The sequence below is a fragment of the Macaca fascicularis genome, chromosome X (assembly GCF_037993035.2).
Source record: "Macaca fascicularis isolate 582-1 chromosome X, T2T-MFA8v1.1".
NCBI classification, from domain to species: domain Eukaryota; kingdom Metazoa; phylum Chordata; class Mammalia; order Primates; family Cercopithecidae; genus Macaca; species Macaca fascicularis.
In genome coordinates this window covers 19903994-19931831 of record NC_088395.1, presented here as the reverse complement: position 1 = coordinate 19931831, position 27838 = coordinate 19903994, and the positions used below count along the sequence as shown (strand labels likewise).

General features: G+C 44.2%; 1 protein-coding gene across 50 annotated transcripts in view; it reads left to right on the top strand.

Annotated features, from left to right (window-relative positions):
* MAP7D2 (MAP7 domain containing 2) overlaps positions 1–27838 on the top strand; it is a 111946-nt gene that overhangs the window by 52625 nt on the left and 31483 nt on the right. For 5 of the 50 annotated variants that reach the window (XM_045384319.3, XM_045384329.2, XM_065538050.1 and 2 more), the window contains exons 2-9: positions 381–458; positions 1592–1755; positions 8027–8138; positions 8986–9084; positions 11871–11981; positions 13885–14007; positions 20265–20425; positions 22158–22285. In XM_045384319.3, coding sequence (XP_045240254.1) covers positions 381–458; positions 1592–1755; positions 8027–8138; positions 8986–9084; positions 11871–11981; positions 13885–14007; positions 20265–20425; positions 22158–22285 — 976 coding nt within the window. The remainder of the gene's footprint in view (positions 1–380; positions 459–1591; positions 1756–8026; positions 8139–8985; positions 9085–11870; positions 11982–13884; positions 14008–20264; positions 20426–22157; positions 22286–27838) is intronic. The other 45 variants (XM_074029029.1, XM_045384333.3, XM_074029019.1 and 42 more) reach the window with 19 other exon arrangements.

Sequence of the window (27838 nt, the reverse complement as noted above, 5' to 3'; positions counted from 1 at the left end):
CCTGCTTCAGGCCTGGGAGCCTGACTAGACGAGGCCTAGTGGGCTTCTCTGCACACTGCCAGGCCTCTCTGTCACTTACTGTACTTTCTGACCCCTTGTCTGCCTAGGGGCAAAGGATTAGGAAAGGGGCTTTGTCCTCTGGGGCTGATGTTGGCCCAACTACAGGACAGCTTGGCAGGTGCATGCGAAAGTGGTAGCTGCTGCCCCTTGGCTGTGTGTGTCATGGAGAGTGACAGATTGGACCTCCTTTGGTTGAAATAATGGGGATGGATGATATGTGCATGCAGTCAGACTCAGGTGCTGTGCCCAGTTGCTTATAGTACTTAGCAGATAGGGAAAGAGTGAAGAACTGAAACATCATCTGGTTTTCTCCTTTGTAGGCATGGAGGGATTTTTGAAATCAGATGAGAGGCAGAGATTGGCCAAAGAAAGACGAGAAGAAAGAGAAAAATGTCTGGGTAAGTTATGTACTTTAGCTATTTCGGTCCAAGGGAGTGGAGATATGGCGGTGTCTCTTCTGTAGAGTCTTAGAAATTTGTGAATGAATGGGAAGAGAACTAGGACAATTGCTGGGTGAACCTACTCTGCAACTGGCATGTTCACAAATAGGTAATTCTCAGAACAGTTCACTCGGCAAACATTGAACCTCTGCTGTGTTCTAGCCACTGTGTTAGGGTCTGCAGATATGATATTGAAGAAAGAGAAACAGTCGCTGTCCCTGACCTAAGGAAGTCCTAACACCTTCAAGTGTCAACTGTGTACACTCCCTCAGGTTCTCTCTTGGGAATCTAAAAGGGCCATCCTCAGCAGAACTGAGAAAATCAGCACTTGAGTCATTCTGTATTTTAGGACAGAAGCCCTGGTTGAGAAAGGCTGTCTTGCCTCTTGCAGGTTGTAGACAGATTAGTGCAGAGTGTTCTTCACAGGATGCTGAGGGAGATAGCGTTTCCCCACTGCATTGAGACAAATGAGGAGCTTTCAGGTTCTTCTCTTCTTCACTGCCCGCTGCTGGTCGGTACAAGCATTGCCTCCTCCAGGGAACCCTTCCCTGTCTTGGCTAGGTGGAATTAAGGGCCCCTTAGTAAATGCCTTGAGGGTAAGGCAAATTTTATTCATGTGTTTTACCCCCGACCTAGCTCAATGTCTGGTGCTTGGTGCACACACAGTTAACCTGCTTTTGAATGAGCATACCCTTATAAGCATCATTGCTCAACCTAGCATATAGTTTAGCCATTGTGCACAAGTTTGACTTAATGATAGCCATCATAGTCATAGCTCCCACGTCGGGAGGCACTTACTGTGTACTTCACGGTCATCATCTTGTTCGATCTTCACAACACTGTGATGTGGCAAACATGACTGTCCCCACATTGTAGAGGAGGAAACCGAGGCAGAGGTATGATCTAGCTAACATGCTTAGGGTTACCCAGCTAGTGGCGGAGGTACCAGAACCCTTTATCTCAATCAGTGCATCCTAGGATCCTACCAGGCTCTTTTTAGGGCTCTGCTCTTGCTTCCATGTTTTTGGTCTTAATGCAAACTGCATGGGGTGCTCTGGTAATGACATCTCTCTTCTGCTTTCCTTCCCCAGCTGCTCGGGAGCAACAGATCCTGGAGAAACAGAAAAGAGCCAAGCTCCAGTACGAAAAGCAAATGGAGGAGCGATGGCGAAAACTGGAAGAGCAGCGGCAGCGGGAGGACCAGAAGAGGGCTGCTGTGGAAGAGAAAAGGAAACAGAAGCTCCGGGAGGAGGAGGTAAGGCCCAGGTGCACCCTCCGCCACCTCCCAGCCCCCTCAGCAGGGTGCTCAGAGTGCCTGGGCATCCTGCCCAGCTCTGGGGTAGGAAAGAGACCTGCCGTGCACCTTCTCCTTGGTGGCTCCCATGCCTTCTTTCAGCAGCATGACATGAAACTGGAAGCAGCACCAACATAGAACCACAGAGACTTACCCATTCAACTCAGGTGTTAATTTGCTGTGTGATCTTGGGCAAACTGGTTGGCTTCTCTGGGCCTTGATTTGTGTGTCTGTGAAGTGAGAGGGTTGGATTTGGCAGTCTCCAATGCCTCTTCTAGTCATAACCTTTTCTGATTCTAAGACTCAAAGGGTCCCTGGTGGTCTAGTAGATGGGGGAATAAAAAAAGACTCAGAGGAGATTGTGGATAGCAGCTGGGTGGTGTGAATCTGAGGGTTACAGATGGGAGTTCATGCCTCCAGGGCAGACACAAGGCCAGAACAAGAGCTGTGAGGTTGAGAACATTGTGATCCTGTCAGTTGCTACTGGCAAATTAGTCTACCCTCAAATACCAAGATGCTAGTATATTTAAATTTCAATGTAGTTCTTTACTTTAATTGCTCTTTCCAGTTACCTTTTAAAAAAGAGATGGCACATAATTACCCCTACAGAGTTCTTTATTACTAAATTTTGAAAATATATTTAGAAAGCATATTTGGATTATAGATTTTCTTCACGATTATATTTTTAGGATGTAATAAAAACCTTATGTCAGTTGATGATAATTTTTTATTCATAAGGTATAATGATTCATCTTTTAGTATGAACAATATAGAGGTTCGGTAATCTCCAACACTATAGTATATAAAGATGTTTGTACAAATTTAGTATTTTTTAAAATCTCTGAACGGTTGTTTATCACTATATATATTTACCCCTTCCTTTTTTTTTTTTTTTTTTAAAAAGAACACATACGAAAACACACAGAATCAGATCCGTCTTGCCCAAGAAGCACCCTTTCGTGGTGATTTCTTTCCTCCTCTTAGGAAATGAGGTCTAAGCCAGTGTCTTAGCTATGGTTCACCGTTACTGGCTGCAGTCTGATTGCTGTGCCTTCATCTACTCCCAGTTCAAATGTCAGCTCAAATGCCAGCTCTACCACTGAGCAACTGGTGGCCAGGGGCAAGTCACATGCCCCTCTAACTCTGTCTCCTTAGCCCAAAACAGAGGTAGTTACAGGAATTAAAAGAGGTGACTTTTGTAAAAGTGCCAGCAAAGCACCTAGCACAGAGTAATCACTCAGGAATGTTACATTCTGTTTAGTTACTTCAGCTGAGCCTAGCTAAAGCAAGGTCAAGAGGGAGCTACTCACAAAAGCTTATGAAACAGAGTCAGTAGATGGGAAAAAGCCACAGTGTATATAATAGGCTGTTTTGGTAACTTGGGACAGATTTCTCCTTTCCTCCCTTGTGTGTTTGTCAAGAGTTGCTGGACTCACCCATTTTCTTCCTATCCTCCATTCCTTGATGACTTAGAGCTTGTCCTCTTCCTCCATGATGTCTCCATTTTGAAAGCTTGTCACTGCTGCTTCAAGGAAGGGGTACTGTGAAGTCACATAAGATACTTCCCATGCTCTGACATATGCAATGTCACTGGGGCTGCTTTTGAGGCAATTTCTGTTTATAATTTTTCTCTACAGAACATTAGTACTAGAGGCATGTTAAATTAAGTAGTCCAGCTCCCCCTTCTTGGAGGTGAGAGAGTTTTATGCCATATGATGCAGCTGAATCTTTTGTGGTTTCCCTTCTGGGTAATTTTCTATTTGTGTGCTTCCTTGCACCCCGAATGTGGTGGAGGGAGGCAGGAGGCTGCCCGATTGACCCTTGTCAGCCCAAGCTGAGCTTGGTTCCCTCTTCTCCCTAGGCACAACAGGGCAGGGCTGAGGGCTGGGCCCCCTGTGGTTGTGTAGCAACCCAAGGAAACAGCAGCCTCCCTCTGCCACCTGCTCCTGCCCTCAGGTTCCCAGGGGACCCAGGTGTAGCTTAGGGACTTGCCATACACAAGCTGGCTCGTTAGTTACATTGGGTCTCTAGCTGGTTGGAAAGTGTTTGTGTTGCCCACCAAATCCTGCCTCTCTGGGTCTGATACTTAGAAGCTCATGAGAGGCCTGTTGACCCCATCCCAGCCCTGTCCTGGCTCTGTATCTCTGTGGTTGCTGTGATGTCACTCTTGATAACCCCTCATGTCTATGCCAGGGCAGAAGTGGGTACCACCAATGGCCTGACTCTCAGAGGTCTCCAGAGTTGGCAGAGGTAGAAACTAGTCAGGCCTGTCCCAGGGAGGGGATGGGGTGGTTCTACTGTCCACTTGACACCCTGACCTTAAACTCATTATCTTGCTGGAGGCCACCTACCCGTAAGGTGAGTTCTTAGAACCTTCACGTGCCACACAACTCCCAGGAACCGAGCTACCAGAACAAGTTCCTGTCACCTGTGTTTGGGCTGACAACACAGTATGCCCACCCATTCCCAGGGCAGTATATCTTCCTGACCAGTGGCCCTGGAAAATTTGATTTGGAAAAGCCATCTTCATGTTCCTTATGCTAAACAGAAAAGAGAAAGGCCTCTTTCTTTCTTTCTCTCTCTCTTTCTTTCTTTATGTCTTTTCTTTTCTTTTCTTTTCTTTCTTTCTTTGTCTCTGTCTGTCTCTCTCTGTATCTCTCTCTCTCGTCTGTCTGTCTTCACACATCCCTGCTGAGGACCACTTGGGGTGTGTCCCTGCAGTGTCATCCCCAGAACACATGTAATGGGCCGGGCACGGTGGCTTATGCCTGTAATCCCAGCACTTTGGGAAGCCGAGGCAGGTGGATCACCTGAGGTCAGGAGTTCAAGACCAGCCTGGCCAACATGGTGAAACCCCATCTCTGCTAAAAATAAAAAAATTACACAGGCATGGTGGTGCTCGCCTGTAATCCTAGCTACTTAGGAGGCTGCGGTGAGAGAATCACTTGAACCCAGGAGGTGGAGCTTGCAGTTAGCAGAGATCGCACCACTGCACTCCAGCCTGGGTGACAAAGCAAGACTCCATCTCAAACAAACAAAAAAGCATATAATGGCAGTTGAAGAGGCCCAGCCACCCCTACCACCCATTCCTGCCAGAGACTGCTGTCTGAGTAACAGTATCTGGAATGTGCCCTGCTGGCGACCTTTAATACTGTTCAGCCAGTTCAGGGGGGTCACCTTGGTGGTGATTCTCCAAATTCATCCAGACAGATCTAAAGCCAGAGCTCAAGACATCAAGTGTGAGGCTGGCTGGCTTCCTTCCTTCCTTCCTATCTCCTCTCCCCTTTCCCTTCCCCTTCCTCTCCCCCTTTCCCTTCCCCTTTCCCTTCCCCTTCCTCTCCCCCTTCCCCTTCCCCTTCCCCTTCCCCTTCCCCTTCCCCTTCCCCTTCCCCTTCCCCTTCCCCTTCCCCTTCCCCTTCCCTTCCCTTCCTTCTTTCCGTCTTTCCTTCCACTAAGCCCTACCTAATAGAGGAGATTCTAGGGACAAGGATTTGCCTTGCCCTTTCCCCATCCTCTGCTGATCATCAGATGATACTCAGGAGAACCAGAACTTGGCAGGAATTGCAGTATGCAGTTCTGATATTTATTTATACTGTTTTTCTAATGTGATGGAACTTTCTCATGCTCACTTTCTCATGCTCAGCCTTTCCTCTAACCAGTGGCTCTTGCTTGGGCGTCCCATGACCAGCAGCACCTGGAAACTTGTTAGAAATGCAGATTCTCAGCAGACTCCACCCCAGACCTATTGACTCAGAAACTCTGGGGATAAACCCCAGGGTTTTAACAATTTCTCCAGGGGATTCTCCTACCTGATCTCTCAGATTTGAGAACTATTGCTGTAAATGGTCCTGATAAGAATCTTCCTCTTAAATTCAGATTCACTTAGCTTTTTTAACGATTTACTGCATACTAGTCATTATCCCATAGACTTAGAGTGACCTGGTGATGTAGGTAAGCTCATCCCCATTTTACAGGCAAGGAAACTGAAGCCCAGGACTGAAATGATTAGCTCAAGTTCACAGGGATAAAAAGCGGCAGGCAGAGGTGGGATTTGAATCCTTACCTCCTGACTCCATATCTGGGATATGGAGTCCCATATGAAGGAACAAAAAGATACACACAGACATGAGGCAATACTGACCTATACAGGACTAACATTAAATAAGACTTGTGCACTGGACAACTTTCGTTTTCTGTATGTGTGAATCACCCCATTCTGACTTTTTGGGGTTCCATAAATCCTCTTCTCTAAGAACTTGGTTATTATCTATTTCTCATCAGCTCTCCAAAAGTGGGTGATACAAAGTGAGTGTGTTTTTCTCTCAGGGACAGCTGTGTTTTCATCAGCTACCTCAAGGTCTGAAGGAATGAATCTCCAGTGGTGGGATTTGGAGCAGCTCAGTCGGCTGGGGATGGATGGCAGGGGTAGTTTTTCTAGAGGCCACTGAAAAGTCCAGGGGCAGGTCTGGCTTTCAGTGAGCACTCATTCCCTTACAACGATGCCTCCCAGATAGCTGATCAGTGGTCAGGCTGGTTCAGTGAAGCTCACTGTTCTTTGTTCTCATCGGTCCTCTAGTAGAGAAGGGACCACATTTTGAGGTCCTTCTGGCATGTAGGAAATCTACCGTAACCCACCCAGTACTTAATTCACTCTAGGATGAAAGGTTTCAACACTTCAGTTAGGTCATTGGTTAAACACTTTATGTTAAAACCATATAATGAAATACTATTCAGCCCCATTCTCGAGTGGCTGTACTTCAGGCATCACATGGCAGAGTTCTCTTCCCTCCAAGCCCCAGCTTTTATCAGGCAGACTGTCAGAGTTGGCCATCATCATTTAATGGGCCAGGGTCGTGAGGACTGGACTCTGCCAAGGCATGCATACTCATGATTGTAGAGTCTCAGGCCAAAAACAAGAGCACAGTTAATAGCTAATACAAATCTAAGACTTACAGGAGGTAAAAATCCCCCTTTCTGCTCACAGGTCCCTGGAGAGGCAGTCCCTTAGCAAAGTGCTATTCAGAGAAAAATTATGCAGAGGAGGCTGAGATGTGAAGAAGCCAGATCCTGATCTCATCCCTCTGGTATAGAGAGAAGGGATAAATCCAGATACCTATTAAATGGCCTTTATATGTTTCTAGTAAGTGTGACATAAAGGAGCCTTTTCCTCATCTTTAAGTCATGGTTACTCAGTTGATACTGTCCTAACTTAATTTTGCTTCTGGGTGTGTTTCTTTAAGCCATGAGACAATTGTATCTTTTTGTTTTGGAGTCAGGCTACAATTAACCTAATTCCTGGAGCATCTCAGGGTTGGGCTTTATGAGGGCAAAAGGGTGTCATTATAACTGCTAGCTCAGGCCTTCTCCAGTGGAGATAGGGAGAGGAGTTGGTATTTGCAGTATCATGGAGGTGGTGGGGAGTGCAGAATTGGAGCACCTTCACTGCAGCACCAAGGACAACTTTATGAAAGTAACAATTTGGGTAATACAGGAGAGTGTTTTTGATAAATACTGTTACAAGAGAAGCCAAAGCCTAATGGTTGTTTTTCTCTTCCGGTTAAAAATTATTGGGTTCTGCCTCCCTGCCTCCTCTACATACGTAACTGTGAATGCATGGATGCTTTATTTTGTGGCCAGAAGGTTCTTTACTCTTGCCTCTTGAAAATTATGAAATATGCAATATTATCCCAGATTACTATATAGCAGAAAATTGTCACACTATGTAAAACAGTTGGTTCCCCTTTAAGAAGTTCTAAGATGAAAATGCAGCTTTGCAAAATAGATCTCAGTGTCATGTATCACCCCAAAAACTCAAATTATATTTCCATTAAAATTTTCTCAAAGCAAAATGTTTTATACTTTTAACTAGAAAGGATGATCTTGGTTCTGGAGCAGAATTCCAGCCCTCCTGGATAGGGCAAAGTGGCTTGAGATAGGCCTCAAGGAGTTAATGCTTATTGGGCATTATTCCTAGGGCAGCTTCTCCCCGGAGAGGGGAGGGGACAGGACGTGCAGTGTTCGGGTTGAGAACCAGTGCTAGCCTAGCCGCATTGTTTACTCTTCACCTACCCAGAACACGCTGGTGTGGCAGAGAGAGCACGTATGCCTGGATTTTGGATGCTGAGCACAGAAAGCCCCATTTGGTGACTCACACCATGCACTGAGGCAGCAGGCAGTGTGGTGGGGCCAGCTAGTTAATCTTGTTAACACTTGCGTTACATGAACTGTGTAGGAACGGCTGGAGGCGATGATGCGCCGGTCCCTGGAGCGCACACAGCAGCTGGAGCTGAAAAAGAAGTATTCGTGGGGAGCACCACTGGCCATTGGACCTGGAGGACATGATGGTGAGTGTAGGGTTGCCCCTGTATTTCAGGTCCCGGGTGGGAAATAATGGAGCAGGCAGGGGATCATGGGCACCGCTGGGTGTCTCCAGGATCTGGGGGATGCTTTGTACAGCTTTTCAGAGGCACCACGTTCAGATGTGATGTTTAAAACTGCCAAGATTCCTATGCATGCGTTTGTTACGAAGGGGATCTATGCATTCTTCTTGATAGCAAACAGCAGTTGACACAAAAACTGGGCTTTGAGGGAGAGCAAAAGAAAAGACTTTGAACGCAGAGCCCAGTGAGCTGGGCCCAGCTGGCAAGCCCAGGGCTGGTCTGACTTCAGGGGAGGGAAACGACAGGAGACTCTGTTACTGTTCCAGATGTGATCAGGAAAAGCAGAGTGGCAGTTACCCTCCAAAAAGGGCTGGACTATTTCCTGCTTCATTTTAAATTTTTGTTGCTTTTTCGACTTTGTTTGAAGGTGACTTATTTCATTACCAGTTCATACTCATCTTTAAATTTTCAAATCTATAATTTAATGTATGGATTGTTACTAGTCTCTGGATGGCTTTTCCTTCTTTTCAGTGTCTCACTACATTTCAGCGATCTTAGCATTCTATTATGCGGGAGGTGTGTACTAGCTCTATCTGAGAGCAAATGCATTTGAGTTTACAGGACAGTTCTTGACTTTGCTGTATTGTGCTTTTAACCTTTGGGCAGTAAATATACTTTATTTTTTCTTTTTTGAAAAGCCAACAACGCATTTCAGTTACTTTTTCTAATTTCCTAATTAGAAACTAAGAAGCAACAAGAAATTGGGACTTTTTTCTTTTACCTCTCTTTGCTCTGATTTTTTGCTGTGTAGGTGAATCAGAAAATACCCCACCCCCTCCTCTAGGTTTAGCAGCCAGCACCCTCCCTCCGGATGCAGGGACCACTGCCGCAGCTGCCGAGTCCACCAACGGTATATCCGAGCATCACTGTGCCATAGCATTTTGTGATAACTGTTCTGATCACCCTCCTCCATCACCACGTCTGTGTCAAGCACTTTTACAACTGATTTCTTAGTCTGGCCTGTTACAATTTTTCTTTTTTTTTCTAGCAACGTGAATGACATACCCATATTTTTTTGTTCCTCTGTCATTATAGAGTGGTGCATGCCTTACATCTTAGTGCCCTGGAGACATTTTATCCTCAACTCACTAATGTCTGCCTTGAAAATCTTGTCAGTGTTGGATTTTTGCACATTCAGATCTTTTAACAATCTCTTCATCATCTGTTGTAGACATTAAGTAGCAGGGCATTCTGATTACTTCTGGTTACCAAAACCTGTATTCACCCAGAGTTCTGAATGGAAAACTTGGGCTTAGTGTTAAAGTGATAGATTCCTGGAGAGGTGTTTGAGAGGGAGTGGTAGGGAGTTTATCAGTGCTAATACTGGGAATCCAAATAATTAGATAATTTGGCTTTGTGCTTGATTTTATCTCTCTGTCTAATAGGCTGTTTTATATACAGGCCTGGGAAACTCCTGTGGTCTAGATCAAGGACAGAACTAGCCAAACTTTGTTCCCATTTAATAATGACTTTAGAAATTCAATCCATCTGTAACTGGGAAAAAAAAAAAGATGTAAAAGGGATGCAGTATTTACCAGCAATGCAGAAGGTCATATTAGCAGCAGGAATCAATATCCTTGGTTTCTGACATTCCTTTGACAATTAATAATCCTTACTGGGGGTGCTTCGTAACAGCAATTTTGCTGCACAAGCAGAGTTACCTCTAGCATGGGCACTGGCATTCCCCCTAAGAAAGGTGCAGGAGGGCCAGGCGTGGTGGCTCGTGCCTGTAATCCCAGCACTTTGGGAGGCCGAGGCAGGCAGATCAGTTGAGATCAAGAGTTCACCTGGCCAACATGGTGAAACCCCGCCTCTACTAAAAATACAAAAATTAGTCAAGTGTGGTGGCGATTGCCTGTAGCCCCAGCTACTCAGGAGGCTGAGGCAAGAGAATTGCTTGAACCCGGGAGGCAGAGGTTGCAGTGAGATCAGTGCACTCCAGCCTGGGTGATGGAGCAAGACTCCGTCTTAAAAAGAAAAGAAAGTTGCAGAGAGATGGAGTAATCACCCACTGGGAATCACCACCCAAGGCCCGGGCCAGGGTGAAATGAGTATAGTACTTGACTAGAGCACACAGTTTAAGGGAGTGCCAAAAATCTCAGTAATAAAGATAAAATAATATCTTAATGTGATATTTTTAAAATCAAAATTAATGCAAAACAATCCATAATAAACAACACATTTCTAAAGGCCAGTGCCATGCTGAGCATATCAGAGCCTGAAGCAAAAGGGAAAATGTGCACCTCTATATACATGATTTTATGTAATTTCTAATGTTTAATTTTTTCAAAACGCTAAAGTAGTTTAAAATATGGAAAAATGGAAAAGTAGGAGTATTAAAACTCACATTTCAACTTTAAATACTTTATTTCTATGCAAATCAAATTTATTGTAGTTTTACTTCAGCTTTAGTTAATTAAAAATTTTGGGGCCAGGTGCAGTGGCTCACGCCTGTAATCCCAGCACTTTGGGAGGCTGAGGCCGATCACAAGGTCAAGAGATCAAGACCATCCTGGCCAACATGGTGAAATACCGTCTCTACTAACAATACAAAAATTAGCTGGGCATGGTGGCGAGTGCCTGTAGTCCCAGCTACTCAGGAGGCTGAGGCAGGAGAATCACTTGAACCCGGGAGGCGGAGGTTGCAGTGAGCTGAGATCGTGCCACTGCACTGTAGCCTGGGAGACAGAGTGAGACTCCATCTCAAAAAAAAAAAAAAAAAAAAGAAGAAGAAAAAATTATATAAGATTGTCATTTGGTCAGCAGAAATTATAGAACATGGCAGTTCTCATAGCAGTTCTCATGTGAAAACAAGATGAGCAGAGGAGTAGATTTTGAAAATATTATTGATGACTTTGCTTTTTCTACAACCAAGAGCACACATTTTTCTTTTGGCCTCAGGCTTTAACATAGCTCGACAGGGCACTGTCAGCATCTCTTTGTTTGCTATAATGGTTTAATTTAGAGACCAGTCTGAAATAATGACTGAAATAACGACCTTGAGAACACCAAACTCAAGGTCGCCTGTTAAAATCCTAACCTCAAACAGTTAAAGCATTTGCGAAAGGGCCATTTTGATCTGTCTCTTACTAAGTAAGAAAAGGAAAACCAACTGCTAAAGAGGCTGTTCTGCTTTAAATACAACTCCGAGAGGACGGATTTCCTCTCTCTCCAACCTGAGCTATAGATAACCTTCATAAAAGAATCAGTTTCAGCAAGCAGTGACAGTCAGACCATAAGGCGTTTTCCAGTGGTTGGTGATTTGTCTCTGGGTCCAAGTTGGTTTTGTTTTTGTGTGATGTGAGCATGCTCAAAAATTCCTAGACAAAAGAAAATGATTTGTTGGTGGGATTAACATGGCTTTAGTTGAACAGTTGAGTAAGGTTGAACATTTGAAATTGAAGATGACAACACAGTGAAGAAATTGCAGAGATCTTGCTGCAGACCAAGGGCTGCTGTAGCCTGGGCATTTCCAGATTAGGATAATGAGATGCCAGGATGATGAAAGCAGAGCATGCTGTGCCACAGCATTTAGGAGGTGTGTGGATGAGGACAGGAAGGACACTACGGGATATGTGTTTCTCGGTTCTACAGTAGTGTGATGAATACCAATGTCTTTAATGCATTTCTCTGCAGCATGTGACAAACTTTCAACATCAACTATGAATTTGCCAAAGCCGACGGAGCCTCCCATGAGTAAACGCCTGTCTTCATCCACCGTGGCAATATCCTATTCCCCAGACCGAGGCAAGTGAATGTGTAGACTTGGTCTCTCCAGTTTGTTTCTTTTCTGGTGTGAGCATCTTAACTTTGGTCTTTGTGAGAGCCTCCTCTTGAGCCTTCTGCAGATACCATCATTGTCCTAGTCTTGTGGTCTGAATGTGGGAGCCCTAGGGCCTTGTCGATGGGACTTTGGAACGTGGCATGGCTCTTTAGAGCCAGGTCGTTGTTGAATAGAGGCAAGAATTAATGCAGCCTCCCAGTCTGAAAGAGACTGTTCTGTTTTCCACATTGCATGTAGGAGTTAGCCCGCCCAGGAATTAATTAACCAGTGGGCAGATGTGACCATTAAAGTAACTGCCTGGTCAATGATGGAATACAGTTGATTAACCAGAAAGAGCAGAATTGATAAGTTATAGTTACATAGGAGGCTTAGATATGTGAAAAAAATGGGGTTCTGCCATCATCTGTGGTTTATAGGCCTGCCCATTTTGTAGATGAAAAGAGAAGCACAGAACTAATGAGGCCTCTAAAAGAGGAAAAGAATGGGTGGCACTCTGTTTTGAGTTGGGAGATGATGTGTATGGGACGTGTGCCAGTTCCAGAACCTGAGGAGATTTAACACGGTCTGCATTCTCACAAAGGCTCAGATAAGTCACTGAAAGTCTGTTTATACCTTTCAGAGTATATAGGTTAAGGAAATAAGGGAAGCTCTCCATGCACTAAATGTTTATTCTAAAGCAACACTGAAGAAGTATCAGGTGCCAGTGGAGTGTTTAGCACAAGTTATCACCAAGGGCAGAGCAAGAGGCTGGTTGCGACTTGGCAGAGGCTGGTGTGCCTTCCTGGTTGTTTCCACTGACACTGACCTTGTACCTCTATCCCAGAGGCATGTTATGTGTGTCAGAGACCCTATAAGGTTTATAATGCTACTGATCTGTGATGCAGTTCATGGTAAGCACCAGGAACCTGGAAGTGATGAAGAGCCGAATACAGAGTGAGGGAAAAGTTAATTCATTGCCATATATAATACATTCTAAACTGATATAAATATTTTGGTCATTGACTTCTAGATTATGAATACTACTATCTTTCATTACAGCTGATAATCAGTTGGCTGTTTGTATTTTTGTGCCTCTCACTTAATTTTTACCCTTATTGACATGTAAAAAGTATGAAAATATATATTTTTATACTATTACAGGATGACATTTTATTTAAAAATCAGTGTGTTATGAAATGTTTCTTAGCACAGGACCTAAAACAAGTGTTTTATAGGCATAATTTTTTTCTACTTGGAGTAAAGGGATTTTTTTTTTTTTTTTTTTTTTGAAACAGGCTCTCTGTTGCACAGGCTGGAGTGCAGTGATACAATCTTGGCTCACTGCAAACTCTGCCTCCTGGGCTCAAGCCATCCTCTCACTTCAGCCTCAAGTAGCTGGGACTACAGGTGCACATCACCATGCCCAGCTAATTTTTTTGTATTTTTTGTAGAGACGAGGTTTCGCCATGTTGCCCGGGCTGGTCTCAAATTCTTGAGTTCAAGTGACCCAACTGCCTTGACCTCCCAAAGTGTTGGGATAACAAGCATGAGCCACCATGCCTGGCCATAAATGATTTCCTGAGTCCATATTACATCTGGGAGGTGGGCTAATTCTCTGAGTGATACAGGTCACTGTACTGCAATAGCATATTGAATGGATTCTGGTACCTCGTGACAATTAATGCACTTTCCCAAACTCTAAAGGACACATTATTTGTTTTATTTTACTATGACAAATTCCAAATCCATCCTTTGTTCAAATATTTTTATTTTCCATGTTCTGCCACCCAAAAGTTAATTTGCACCATGCATTGTGTTATTTAAACGTTTTATTTTGTTTTGTTTTAATTTTGCTTTTTAAAATTTTCATTTGATTCCATCCCTCAGCTCATCGCATGCACCTTAGTCCAATGGAAGCCATTCTTGTTTCGCGACTGTTGACACCCACACAGTCTTCTTTAGCCAGAAGCAGAGCTTCAGTCATGCTCTCTGGGCAGGCCAGTGATTCAGGTAAAAGAGGCTAAGCTGGTAACACCAGGGAAAATGCCCAAAGAGGTTTTGGTCAGCCTAGGATTTACTCCTGAATTTTTGGATTTTGCTTCCTATTTGCTGGCTTTGTGAAATGTCTTCATTGGTTAATAACGTCTTCTACCAGTGTTTTACTGTTTTATGTTTCTTTTGAGTGTCACAGAGGTGAGTAAATTATTTTATGAGTGAGAGCATATACTTTAGGGGAAGAGAAACCCACTTGATGAACTCTGCAGGTTAGTAGACTTCAGAGATGATGTGGCAAAATAGCCTGTAGACCAGTCTGGGGAGTCCCATAGCCAGCTCTGCCATTCACTAGCTCTCACCATTGGGGGTAAGTTAATTAACTTCTTTAAGCCTCAGTTTTCTCATCTATAAGATGGAGCTATTTAAAATTATTGTGAGGATTAAATGAGAGAGTGCACGCAAATGAGATAGCACAATGATTAGCACAGAGTAAAAGCTCAACAGAAGTTTAGAGCTTCACTACTGAAAAAGTGATCCATCGACCAGCAACGGCAGCAGCATCTAGGAGCTTGGTTGGAAGGCCCCACCCAACCTGCACATTGAAGTCTGAGAAACACTGGACCAGACCATCAAAGCTCTGCCTTTATCAAAGCAGATCAAGTCATCATGTCAGGATTCGTGGGGGCTGGGATTCTCTTTGTTTCCAGATGAGCAGCACTGTGTCCACCTAAGGTCAGGTCTACTCTCTATTCTCAAGATAGTGTACTCAGTGTGATGATACATAAATGACATAAAACTTCTGCCTAGTTGTAGCTGCTTCCAAACAGTTATACTGTTTCTGCAAAGAAGTTGTACAGATAGCTAATAAGTTCATAAGATGCTCAACATCATTAATCATTAGGGAAATGCAAATCAAAACCATAGTGGGTTGCCACTTTACACCCACTAGGATGACTACAATTTTTTTAAAAGGGGAAATAACCACATGTTGGTGGAGGTGTGGAGACACTCTTCCCTCACACACTGCTGGTGGGAATGTGCAGCTGCTGTAGAACATGGTCTGACAGTTCCTCAAAAACTTAAGCATGGAGTTGCCTTACGACCCAGCAATTCCACTTCTAGGTATACAGCCAAGGAAATTAAAAACATATGTTTGCACAAAAACTTACAATAGCCACAAAGTGGAAACAAAATGTGATATACCCATAAAGTAGAATATTATTCAGCTATAAAAAGAAATACAGGCCAGACATGGTGGCTCATGCCTGTAATCCCAGCACTTTGGGAGGCTGATGCGGGCGGTTCACTTGAGGTGGGGAGTTCGAGACCAGTATGGCCAACATAGTGAAACCCCATCTCTACTAAAAATACTAAAAATACAAAAATTAGGTGGGTGTGGTGGTGCACACCTGTAATCCCAGCTACTTGGGAGGCTAAGACAGGAGAATCACTTGAGCCCAGGAAGTGGAGACTGTAGTGAGCCCAGATTGCACCACTGTACTCCAGCTTGGGTGATAGAGTGAGACTCCATCTCAAAAAAAAAAAAAAAAAAAAAAAAAAAAAAAAAAAAAAAAGATACATACCGCAAGATAGATGAACCTTGAAAATATTATACTAAGTGAAAGAAACCAGTTGCAAAAGGCCACAAATTGTACGCTTCTATTTACGTGAAATGTCTGAAATAGGAAAATCCGTGAAGATGGACAATAGATGGTGGTTATCAGAGATCGGAGGAGGGAAGGAAGGGGAGTGACTGCTTAACGGACAAAGAGTTTATTTGGGGAATCTTGAAAATGTTTTAGAAGTAGACTGTGGTTATGGTTCCACAACCTTGTGAATGTACTAAAACCTCCAAATTGTGTGTATATGTGTATGTGTATATGTATATGTATATGTATTTAAAGACAGGGTCTTGCTCTTTTACCCTGGGTGGAATGCAGTGATGTGATCATAGCTCACTGCAGCCTCGAACTCCAAGCCCTCCTCTCACCACAGCTTCCCAAGTAGCTGGGACTACAGGCACACACCACCATGCCTGGCTAATTTTTTGGATTCTTTGTAGGGACAGGGTCTCACTATGTTGCTCAGGCTGGTCTCAAACTCTTGGGCTCAAGCGTGACCCATCTGCGTCGGCCTCCCAAAGTGCTAGGATTACAGGTATGAGCCACCATGCTTGTCCTGTACACTTTTTAAAGGGTGAATTTTATGGTATATGAATTATATATCAAAAAACCCTAGCAAGTAGGAAGTACCCCATTTTGAGAATAAGGAATATGTTGCGGTTCCCTAATAGCAACTCCAGGATCAGTGATTTGCTAGGAAGACTCACAGGATCCCCAGTGAAAGGATGCAAGCAAAGTCAGCAAAGGGGAAAGGCACATGGGACAAAGTCTTGGGAAGACCAGGCACAAGCTTCCAGAGTCCTCTCCAGTGGAGCCACTCAGGATGCCTTTCACCCCAGCAATGAGTTATGACAACATGTGTGAAATGTTGCCAACCAGGGAAGCTGTTTAGAGACTCAGTGCCCCCGGTTTTTACAGGGGGCTGGTCACATGCACCCCTTGCCCAGCACATACCCAAATTCCAGGTTCCCAGAAGGAAAACAGGTATTCAACTTGTTGTTTGTTTATGCCCAGTGAGCCACTCATCAGTTAAAGGCGGGGGTCGTCCCAAAATCTAAGTTCCCAGGTGCCGGTCAAAGGCTAACCTTGTAAGCAGGCTTTTATAGGGACGGCAGTCAGGCCTGCTATGTTAGCTCATTTTTGCACAGTCCACCCACTTGACCCTTGGCCAAGGTGTCTTTACAGAAAATTTTTCAGTGGGGCACCATACAGCAGGGGGTGAGACCATCCTGCAATATTGATCTCAGTTATGTCCTTTAGGGGTTCTGGGACTTAGCAGTTAAAGCAAATCTCATTAACCAGAAAGTCTGTCTTTTTTCTTCTCTTTCTTTCTTTTCTTTCCTATTTATTTATTTATTTATTTTGGAGACAAGGTCTTGCTCTGTTGCTCTTAGCCACGCTGGAGTGCAGTGGCATGATCATGGCTCAACGCGTCCTCAACCTCCTGGGCTTAAGTGATCATCCCACCTAAGTCTCCTGAGTAGCTGGGACTATAGGTGTGTGCTACCACACCTAGATAATTTTTTTTTTTTTTTGTAGAGATAGGGTCTCCCTGTGTTGCCCAGGTTGGTCTCAAACTCTGGGATTCAAGCGATCCTCCCACCTCAGCCTCCCAAAGTGCTGGGATTACAGGCTTAAGCCACTGCACCTGGCCTTAGAAAGATCTGTTTGGGACAGCCAGGTGACCTCCTCCATCAGTTGCTATATGAATCTTTTTACCTGGCCCGTGGCATCAACTCAGGCCCAGAACAGCTCTGGCCAGTAAGTTGAAACTGATCTGAATGCCTTCCAGGCCTGACGCAGTGTCATGATAATCATGGCACGCACATAGGAACTGTGATCCCCAAGGGCTCATGTGGTTCCCTGGAAACAAAGAGTTGAAGATGTTAGGGCACACTAGCAGGGTTATCATTGGTCAGGCAGTCACCAACGTGGCCTCCCACTGTGGTGACTGGTACCTCAGGGTGCTCAGTCCAGTGCAGGTAATTCAGCTCCGTCCCAGGTTTTATGGGGGCTGCCTGAGGCCATCAGTCCCAAACAGTTCTACCAGTGACCCTACTTCATCTTCTTGGCAAGTGCAGACGGCATCTGGAGGTGTTCTGTGGGACATACAGGAGCTGGCCCCACCCCTGCCAACTCATAGTCATGCTGTCACGTGCCATCTAGGCTCAGCCATGGGTCTGAGCCCAAGGTGCTTTCAGCACAGGGAGTTTTCCTTCAGGAAGGAGAGCGCTTCCAGGAGCAGTTATGAAAAACAGAGCACAAATGTCCTTCCCTATCCCTGTATCACCCCAGGTGTTGGATTATGTTGTTTTTCTCCATGTCCTATTCAATAATCAAAACTTTACATTTTCTTAATCATCCCCTACTCTCACCCAGACCTTTCAAAGAAAGGACAAAAGCATTTGTTAAAACCCATTTTTAATCCAACTTAACCAGAAAGATATATTGTGTTCAGGTATTAGGCTAAAATCCTAAATTTTCAAAACATTTTAAAGTAGGTTTGTATCACCTCTGAGCCCTTTCATCTTGATCATTTATCCAGTGAGCAGCCTAGAAAGGATCAATCCCTTTCCAGTGACAGCTGCATTTAGCAAATTGCTTTACTGACACGTGTAGTGAGAGAAAGGTAGAGGAAATATAGTCAGGATCTCAGTCTATTACAAACTGCAGCTACTCCAGAAAATTAAACACAAAACATCAACAGCAGTGACACTTTCTCCAGAGGGGATGGAGTTCAATCTGTCAGGGATTGCTGAAAGAATCACATCGCCTGTGATGTGACTTGGAGCTTTTGTAGGAGTCATGTGTTGGGAATATAATCAGACTCCGCATCAGAAATATAGAGCCAATGAGCAGCTTGACTGGATGGTCCCATCAGAGAACAAGCCCTGTCTTGTGGGCACTTGTATGTGACCCAGTCTAGCAGCATCCAGGATCTTTTTATAGTTTTGGGCCCCATGAAGGGCATTCTATATTTATAGTGGTCCCTAGTCAATTTTTAAAACTCAGAAAGCGTGTCTTTTTCTAGAAATTGCCTGTCTTTTCATAGCTCCCTTTTTCCAGAGGCTCCATTACAAAAGTCCTAGCAGAAAAATCTACTACAGAGACTTGTTCTGATTCTAATATTTGGAGTTTAAATTCCAACCTACCCACTGCTGGCAAAAAGCAAGGAAGCTGTGTCTCACTCTCACTTGGAGGAGAAAACAAAAACCAAAGGCATCTCTTGGGCTGCGCTTTTTCCTTCACTTTAGCTAGCGTGCTACAGCCAAAAGCAGCCAGGGGGATCCATTGAGCCAACTCTCTTGGAGCTGCATTGGTCATCTTTAAATTCCATAGGTCACTTTTACCTCTAGCAACAGCTCAGCTGCTGTTTTATACCATGGATAACTTCATAGCCACCCAGGCATCACAAGTTTGTTCTCCTCCCTTTTGTCCTTTTCCCAAAATGTGATTTTACCGTGTTTCAGCGAATTAGGGTCATTCCAGCAATTCCCATTTCTGACACTAGTTGTGCCAGAGTTCCCCAAGACCACCCCAGGTTTGATGATTGACTAGGAGAACTTGGAAGAATCAACATAGTTGTATTCATGACTGACTTATTTTTTCTTTCTTAGCTTTTTTTTTTTTTTTTTTTTTTTTTTTTTTTTTTTGAGATGGGGTCTTTCTCTGTCACCCAGGTTGGAATGTAGTGGTGTGATCTTGACTCACTGCAGCCTCAACTTTCCAGGCTTAAGCGATCCTCCTGCCTCAGCCTGCAGAGTAGCTGGGACTACAGGAGTGTGCCCCCATGCCATGCTAATTTTGTGTTTTTTGTAGAGCTGGGGTTTCACCATGTTGCCCAGACTAGTCTCAACCTCCTGAGCTCAGGTGAGCCACCATGCCCAACCCATAGCTGTGATTTATTATAGTAGGAGGAAACATGAAAAAACTAGCAAATGGAGGTGCATGGGATTAAGTCCAGAGGTAACCAGGTGCAGATTTCCAAGAGTCTTCTCCCAGTGGAGTCACACGGGATGAGCTTAATTCCTCTACCAACACGTTGTGACAACATGTATGAAATGTTGCCAGGCTGGGAAGTTGGCTAGAAACTCATTGCCTAGGGTTTTTACTGGGGGCTAGATATGTAGGTATCCCCTCCCAGGCACATACCCAGATTCCAGACTCCCACAAGAAAAGCAGATGCTTAGCATAAACCATACTGTTTGTATAAACAGTTTAGACATCCATCAGTTAATGGTGGGAACCCTTCCTGAAATCTAAGTTCCCAGATGCCACCCAAGGGCTACCCATGTAAGCAGGCCTTTCCAAGCACAGCAGTCAGATCTGCTATGTTAACCCTTTTGTGCACAAGGAAATCAATGTTTAGAGAGGTTAAATAACCTGCCCAAGGTGATCCAGCTATTAGGTGGCAGTGCTAGGTCTCTGTGGCTCCAAAGTATAGACTTTTAACCCCTGAAATAAACTTGAATAAACTTGACTCCTGAGTATGGGAGCCTTTTTAGGGTAAGATCCATCTTGTGTACAATAGAAAAGTATGATATTGATTGCCCAGGTCATATTTTAACAGAAATGTGTTCTTCCCACCTCTGCTCTACTTTTTCCATCTGTACTCTCTGTCCTTCTGGCTGTTATACTGTAACTTTCTAGTATTCCCTGTCTGTCCTCGTTTAGCTCCTCTTGGCCCTCTTAACCCTTCTTACAAGTCTTCACCCACTCGAAACATTGAGAAGAAGAAAGCTACATCTACATCTATATCTGGCGCAGGAGATGTTGGGAAAGAAGCCCTTGCAGGAGGAGAGGCCTCTCTGGTAGGTTTAAAATCACCCACCCACTCACTCCTACAAACCGTGTTCTGTCTGATGGTGTTATTACTTCTGTGCTTGACCTGGGCTCTCTGTTTCCATCAATCTCCTGGGACTGCTCAAAGCAGGAAAGGGTAGATTTAGTTCAAAATTTTAACCAACCTTTGAAAATCACTTAAGTTTTTGCATCATCTTAAGTCTTAGTACCTTGGAGCAAATTCTTAATGATGTCCTTGTCACAGCCTGCCCTCCAGAGGACAGGAATCAGAAGGAATGTTCTAAATATCCTCTGTCTTCCTCTTTATGGATATCTGATTCTGGGTCAGTCTTGCCTGTGCACCTAACTAGAACTGAGAATCCACATCAACTTTTACCTACAAAAGTAATCATTAAATATTCTTTTGAGATGAGGTCTTTTTATGTTGCCCAGGCTGACCTTGAATTCCTAGGCTCAAGTAATCCTCCTGCCTCAACCTCCTGAGTAGCTGGGACTACAGGCACGTGTTACTATGCCAAGCTTAAACATTTTTGATGGCATACGGGTACTATCAGTAAATTAAATGTTGAGCAGGCACCCCCAATTGTGTCTGTTTATTTAGAAATTACACAATGCCATACTACTTTTGTTAGTTATCAATTGCTACTTAACAAATCACCTCAAACCTTGGCAGCTTAAAATAACAAATATCTATTAACTCATGGGTTCTTTGGGTCAGAAATTCAGAGTGACTTAGTGGTTCTGGGTACAAGGTCTTTCATGAGGTGTGGTCAAGATGTTGGCCAGGGCTGCATCATCTGAAAGCACAGCTGGGCCTCGTCTGAGATGGCTCATTCATGGCTGTTGGCAGGAGGCCTCAGTTCCTCACTGCATGGGCCTGTCCATAAAGCTGCTTGAGTATCCAAATGGTGCCACAGCTGGCTTCCCTCCAGGCAAGCAATCGGGAAGCTGCAGTGTCCTTTAAGTCACTAAGATCAACCCACGCTCAAGGGGAGAGGAATTAAGCCTCACCTGTTGAAGGGAGGAATATCAAATAATGTCAGGACTTATTTTAAAACTACTGCATTTTATAATGCCATATTTTCTTTTCAAATCTGTTGTGGCTCTTAGAAGTGCATGTTTTAGACTCTTGGATTTTACTATACAGTGGATTACTATTGAAAGGGATTGATGGATGTGAGTGTGGGGGCCAAATGAGGACTTGCTACAGAAAAGTGTGATAGGGAGAGAAGGGAGCTAACCTTTGTGGATCACTTTCTGCCGGCTAGGCACTGATGTCTGTTCCCTTTTGCCAGGGGAGGTAATGGGAAGACCTACAGGACTAGATGGGGTTGCAGACCCCATTATACCATGTATACCATCAGGGGCCACAGCTCACTGTGTTGGATGTTATAACCACATTTTCACCCACTTGTAATTTTTTGTAGTGATTTTACATCTTTGTACTCTTTTCAGTTCCTATATATCTAGGACCATAATATGATTGTGTTGTTAACTCTTTGAAAGATAACAAGGAGAAGGAAATCTTTGCATTTTGAGGCTGATTTTTTTTTAACTGGATAATGTAAATGTGATGACCTCATCCTGCCTCCCTGCAAAGATGCCTGTCATGTGAAGCATTATAGCTTCATATCGATCCCTCTGAAAGAAAGCTGTGCATTGTTCCATCTGGAATATTAGTCTCATAAACTGTGGAAGTAGGGCCAGTCACGGACTGTAGCTATCCTGTGTCCCCTACAGGTGGATAAGGTGAAGCGGGGGCAGCGAACAGCAACTTCTCTTCCCGTTGTGAACTTCGGGTCCCCTCTGAGAAGATGCGAGTTTTCTGGAGGCATTCCTAAGAGACCATCTTCTCCTGTGATATCCAAGTAAGCATGTCTCCCCTTTGCCAGACAGTCTGACTGTCATGAGTCTGTTTGCTCGGGCTTTGTGCCATCCAGCGTTACAGCTCCTGCTCCCCCGTGAGGCATGGCCAGCCAGAAGAGGTAAGTGAGAGACATGTTGGCCTTGGAGTTACCTGGCTTGACTCTCTGTGTATCTTCTGAGTGAAAGATCCTTTGCTAAGGGACCCCAGTGCATAAAGGGGCTTTTATTTACCAAGATGATGCATTCAGCATTTTCTCTTTAGGTCCATGAATTCCATTTTCTGGTATTCTTCTTTTTCCAGTTGCATTTGGATTTCAGTGATTGCATTGGACTTGGGCTCCTCCTCACATTCTCCCCTACCTTGTTGTCTCTCTCTTTAATAGAGAGACAATAATAACTTGTCAGCCATGATCAGCAGTATTTTAATGAAGCAAATATATATGTGTGTGTTTTTAAGAAATGGGGTCTGACCAGGCGCGGTGGCTCACACCTGTAATCCCAGCACTTTGGAAGGCCAAGGCGGGCGGATCACGAGGTCAGGAGATCAAGACCATCCTGGCTAACACGGTGAAACCCTGTCTCTACTAAAAATACAAAAAATTAGCCAGGTGTGGTGGCGGGCGCCTGTAGTCCCAGCTACTCAGGAGGCTGAGGCAAGAGAATGGCATGAACCGGGGAGGCAGAGCTTGCAGTGAGCCGACATCATGCCACTGCACTCCAGCCTGGGTGACAGAGCGAGACTCCATCTCAAAAAAAAAAAAAAAGAAAGAAAAAAGAAATGGGGTCTTGTTGTATTGCCCAGGCCTGGAGTGCACTGACTGTTCACAGGCATAATCACACCACGCTATAGCCTCCAACTCCTGGGCTCAGGTGATCCCCCCGCCTCAGTCTCCCAAGTAGCTGGGACCTCTGTACCCATGCACCCTATGCCACCATGCCTAATTTTTGTTAGGAACTAGGTAAACTCACCAATGAAACCATGTGACTGAAAAATTTACGATAACTATGTGACCACCAACGTCTTAAGTCATTAAAATATTTTACTGGCAGTAACTGACAAGACTCAGTAAATAACTCAGTCCAGTAGGACAGTGGAAACCATCTTTAGTAGGACAGAGAAAGAAAGAGAAATATGATTTAATTTGGGAAAATAGGAAAGTTTTTATATAGAGGGAATCATATGAACCTTATTCAGTGTATCAGTTTAGTTCAGAGAATGTTGGATAAAACACAAATTTAATGAACACTTGCAAATTTGTCAAAAATATTTAAAGATGACATCAGCTCTTAAATTTCCAACGTGTTGCTTTCTAACAGAGACTTTTTCACTACTATTAATATTTTTTTTAGAGATCACTATGGTTTTGATACACTACTAATACCTGCCATTGGTGTGTTTGTCCTCCATAAGGAAAATCTTTCCATAGCACATCACTGAATTAAAAGCCCACTTTTCTTTCTTTCTTTATTTTTAGTTCATGCAACCTCTCTGTGCTAGTATTGTCCATCTTTGGTTATGGTATTGTTATCTTACCACCTCTTTAAATTTATTGTGTGGGCTCTACAATCCGTTTCCCTCTGTCTTATTTCTGAGCCTTTTTCAGCTTCCACCCATGCATCATTACTCTGGTGTTAATTTTGGACATTTACATTAACAGAAAAGCCTAGTTTACACTGAGACTTTTACAGATTCCACCCTCTCTCTTGCTGGAATTTGGACTCATGGTCCCTGCAGGGATACTAGCTTGCAAGTTTCGTCATCGTTATTATAAATGGTAGTATCTTCTATAGAAATGAGAATTATAGGTATACCTAATTTTGTCGTACTTTGCACTTCGCAAATACTGTTTTTGTTGTTGTTGTTGTTGTTGTTTGTTGTTTTACAAATTGAAGGTTTGTGGCAACCCTGCATTGAACATGTCTATCGATGCCATTTTTCCAATAGTGTGTGCTCACTTCTTGTCTCTGTGTCACATTCTGGTAATTCTCAAAATATCCAAACTTTGTTATTAAAGCCATCATGGTGATCTGTGATCAATGATCTTTGATGTTACTGTTGTAATTGTTTTGGGGTGCCATGAATTGCACCCATGTAAGATGGCAAACTTAATGTGTGTGTTCTGACAGCTCCACTGACAGGCCATTCCCCCATCTCCCTCTCCTCGGATCTCTCTACACCCTGAGACACAGTAATATTGAAATGAGGCCAATTAATAACCCAACAATGGCCTCTTAGTGTCCAAGTGAAAGGAAGAGCCACAGATCTCTCACTTTAAATCAAAAGCTAGAAATGATTGAGCTTAGTGAGGAAGGCACATCAAAAGCTGACATGGACTGAAGGGTAGGCCTCTAGCACCAGTTAGCCAAGTCGTGAATGCAAAGGAAAAGTTATTGAAGGAAATTAAAAGTGCTACTCCAGTGAACACACAAACCATAAGAAAGGGAAACAGCCTGTATTAGTAAGGGTTCTCCAGGGGGACAGAACTAATAGGATAGATGTATATATAAAGGGGAGTTTATTAAGGAATATTGACTCACACAATCACAAGGTAAAGTCCCACAATAGGCCATCTGCAAGCTGAGGAGCAAGGAAGCCAGTCCGAGTCCCAAAACCTCAAAAGTAGGGAAGCTGACAGTGCAGCCTTAATTCTGTGGTTGAAGGTCCAAGAGTCCAAAAGCTGAAGAACTTGGAGTTCGATGTTTGAGGGCAGGAAGCATCCAGCATGGGAGAAGTAGGCCAGAAGACTAAGCCAGTCTAATTGTCCTTCCATGCTCTTCCACCTGCGTTTTTTTTGTTTGTTTGTTTGTTTTTTTTTTTTGGTTTTTTTTTTTTTTTTTGAGATTGAGTGTTGCTCTGTTGCCAGGCCGGAGTGGAGTGGCACGATCTCAGCTCACTGCAACCTCTGCCTCCGCCTCCCAGGTTCGAGCAATTCCCCTGCCTCAGCCTCCCAAGTAGCTGAGATTACAGGCATGCACCACCGTGCCCAGCTGATTTTTTTATATTTTAGTAGAAACGGGGTTTCACCATATTGGCCAGGATGGTCTCCATCTCCTGACCTTGTGATCCACCCACCTTGGCCTCCCAAAGTGCTGGGATTACCTGCTTTTATGCTAACCATGCTGACAGCTGATTAGATGGTGCCCACCCACGTTGAGGCTAGGTCTGCTTCTTCCAGTCCACTGACTCAAATGTTAATCTCCTTGGCAACACCCTCACAGACACACCCAGGAACAATACTTTGCATCCTTCAATCCAATCTGGTTGAAACTCAATATTAACCATCACAAGTCCACCTCTTGTCAACTTGAACCCATACACATCTCCTGAGATCATACATAATCTTCAAATAAAGACAAATAATAAGGTCATAATTACACCTATCCTTCCTACAACTGGAAGCACACCAATCCCCAACCCAAATGCTGTTACATAAAGTTAACACTTAAATGCTAATATGATGTCAATAAATCTTATGTCACATGATAAAGGAAAAAGAAAGGAAATGAAGGTAGTTTCTTCATCCACCATGACAGTGGATAAGGCATTCCATGGGTCCACAGATGGTAGTCTTGGCAGAAGCATTGCATGCAGGATAGACAAACCTATATCCAGAGTAAGTGTCTACATGCACAAACATGTTCTTAACAAAATAAGAAAGAAATACTCATGCAATTACAGTCCTCGTTTCTGCAACTGGTCCTGTGATCGTAGCTGGTATTGATGACTCCCTTCTTCTACTATCCATTCTGTATTCTCTTTGCCTTCAGCAAGCACCTCAGCAGGTCGTTGACTTTTACCTGGTGGAGTGACCCAAAGTTTCATTAGTGAAGGGTCTGGGCCATTTGTAGTCCTGCCTAGATTGGGCTGTTGTAGTGTTCCATTGATCTTAATCACAGGGCATGGTAATACTAAGAGATGCCCTAAGGGATCTCCTGTATTCCACCATATTCTTCCTTACCTCCATTGTGGAGTAGTAGACTGATTTCGTCTTGATAGTCTGGGTCAATCACCCCAGTCAACACTAACTGTCTTCTTAGCCTGTTGACTTAGAGGTAGGAGGAGCCTAAAGTGTCCAGGTGGCAATCTTTGTTGTGTGGTGGCAACATTCCTCCTGCTGCAACTAAGACCTCTAGGCCAGCAGAACATAATGTTGTGGGAACAGGAAGCAAAAATTTTGCTAATGGATCTCTAGGGGTAATGGTGAGTGGTGTCACTTCCATTTTCACCCCTTGATTCCTGGACCCATGAATCCTGGCTATGGGAGAAACAGTACCATATATAGGATGTTGATTCAGAACATACACAGCCTTCTGAAGAATTTTGCCCCAGCCCTGCGAACTGTTGTCACCTAGTTGGCATTGTAATTGTGACTTCAAAAGGCCATTCCACTGTTCTATCAATCCAGCTGCTTCAGGATAATGGGGAATATGTTAAGACCAGTGAATTCCATGAGCATGAGCCCACTGCTGTACTTCTGTAGCCGTAAAGTGAGTGCCCTGTTCAGAGGCAATCCTATGTGGAATACCATGATGGTGGATAAGGCATTCCATGGGTCCACAGATGGTAGTCTTGGCAGAAGCATTGTGTGCAGGATAGACAAACCTATATCCAGAGTAAGTATCTATTCCAGTGAGTACAAACTGCTGCCCTTTCCATGATGGAAGAGGTCCAGTATAATCAACCTGCCACCAAGTAGTTGACTGATCACCTTGAGGAATGGTGCATATCGAGGGCTCAGAATTGGTCTCTGCTGCTGGCAAATTGGGCACTCAGCAGTGGCCGTAGCTAGGTCAGCCTTGGTGAGCGGAAGTCTGTGTTGCTGAGCCCGTGTGTAACCTCCATCCCTGCCACCATGGCCACTTTGTTCATGGACCCATTGTGCAATGACAGGGGAAAGAAGCTGAGTGGTGTCCATAGAACGAGTCATCCTATCCACTTGATTATTAAAATCCTCCTTTACTGAGGTCACCCACTGGTGAGCATTCACATGGGATACAAATATCCTCAGTTTTTGACCCCTCAGAAAGGTCAACCCACATACCTCTTCACCAGATTTCTTTGTCACCAATTTTCCAATCATACTTCTTCCAAGTCCCTAACCAGCCAAACCATTGGCTACAGCCCATGAATCAGTATATAATCACATATCTGGCCATTTCTCCTTCCAAGTAAAGTGCATAACAAGGTGCAGTGCTCGGAGTTGTGCCCACTGGGAAGATTTCCCTTCGCCACTGTCCTTCAGGAATGTCCCAGAAAGGGGCTGTAGTGCCGTAGCTGTCCACTTTCAGGTGGTGCCTGCATATCATCCACAGCCATCTGTAAATCAGGCCCTAGTCTTCTCTTCCTCTGTCAACTGATCATAGGGAACCCCCCACCCCTGCCATGAGGCCATTGGTGCAGGCTGGGGGAGAGAAGGCAGGGTGGCAGGGCATTTGAGCCACTTCCTCATGTAATTTACTTGTGCCCTCAGGACCTGCTTGAACCCGATCATGTATATACCACTTCCATTTGATGATGGAATACTGCTGTGCACACCCCACTTTATGGCTAGATA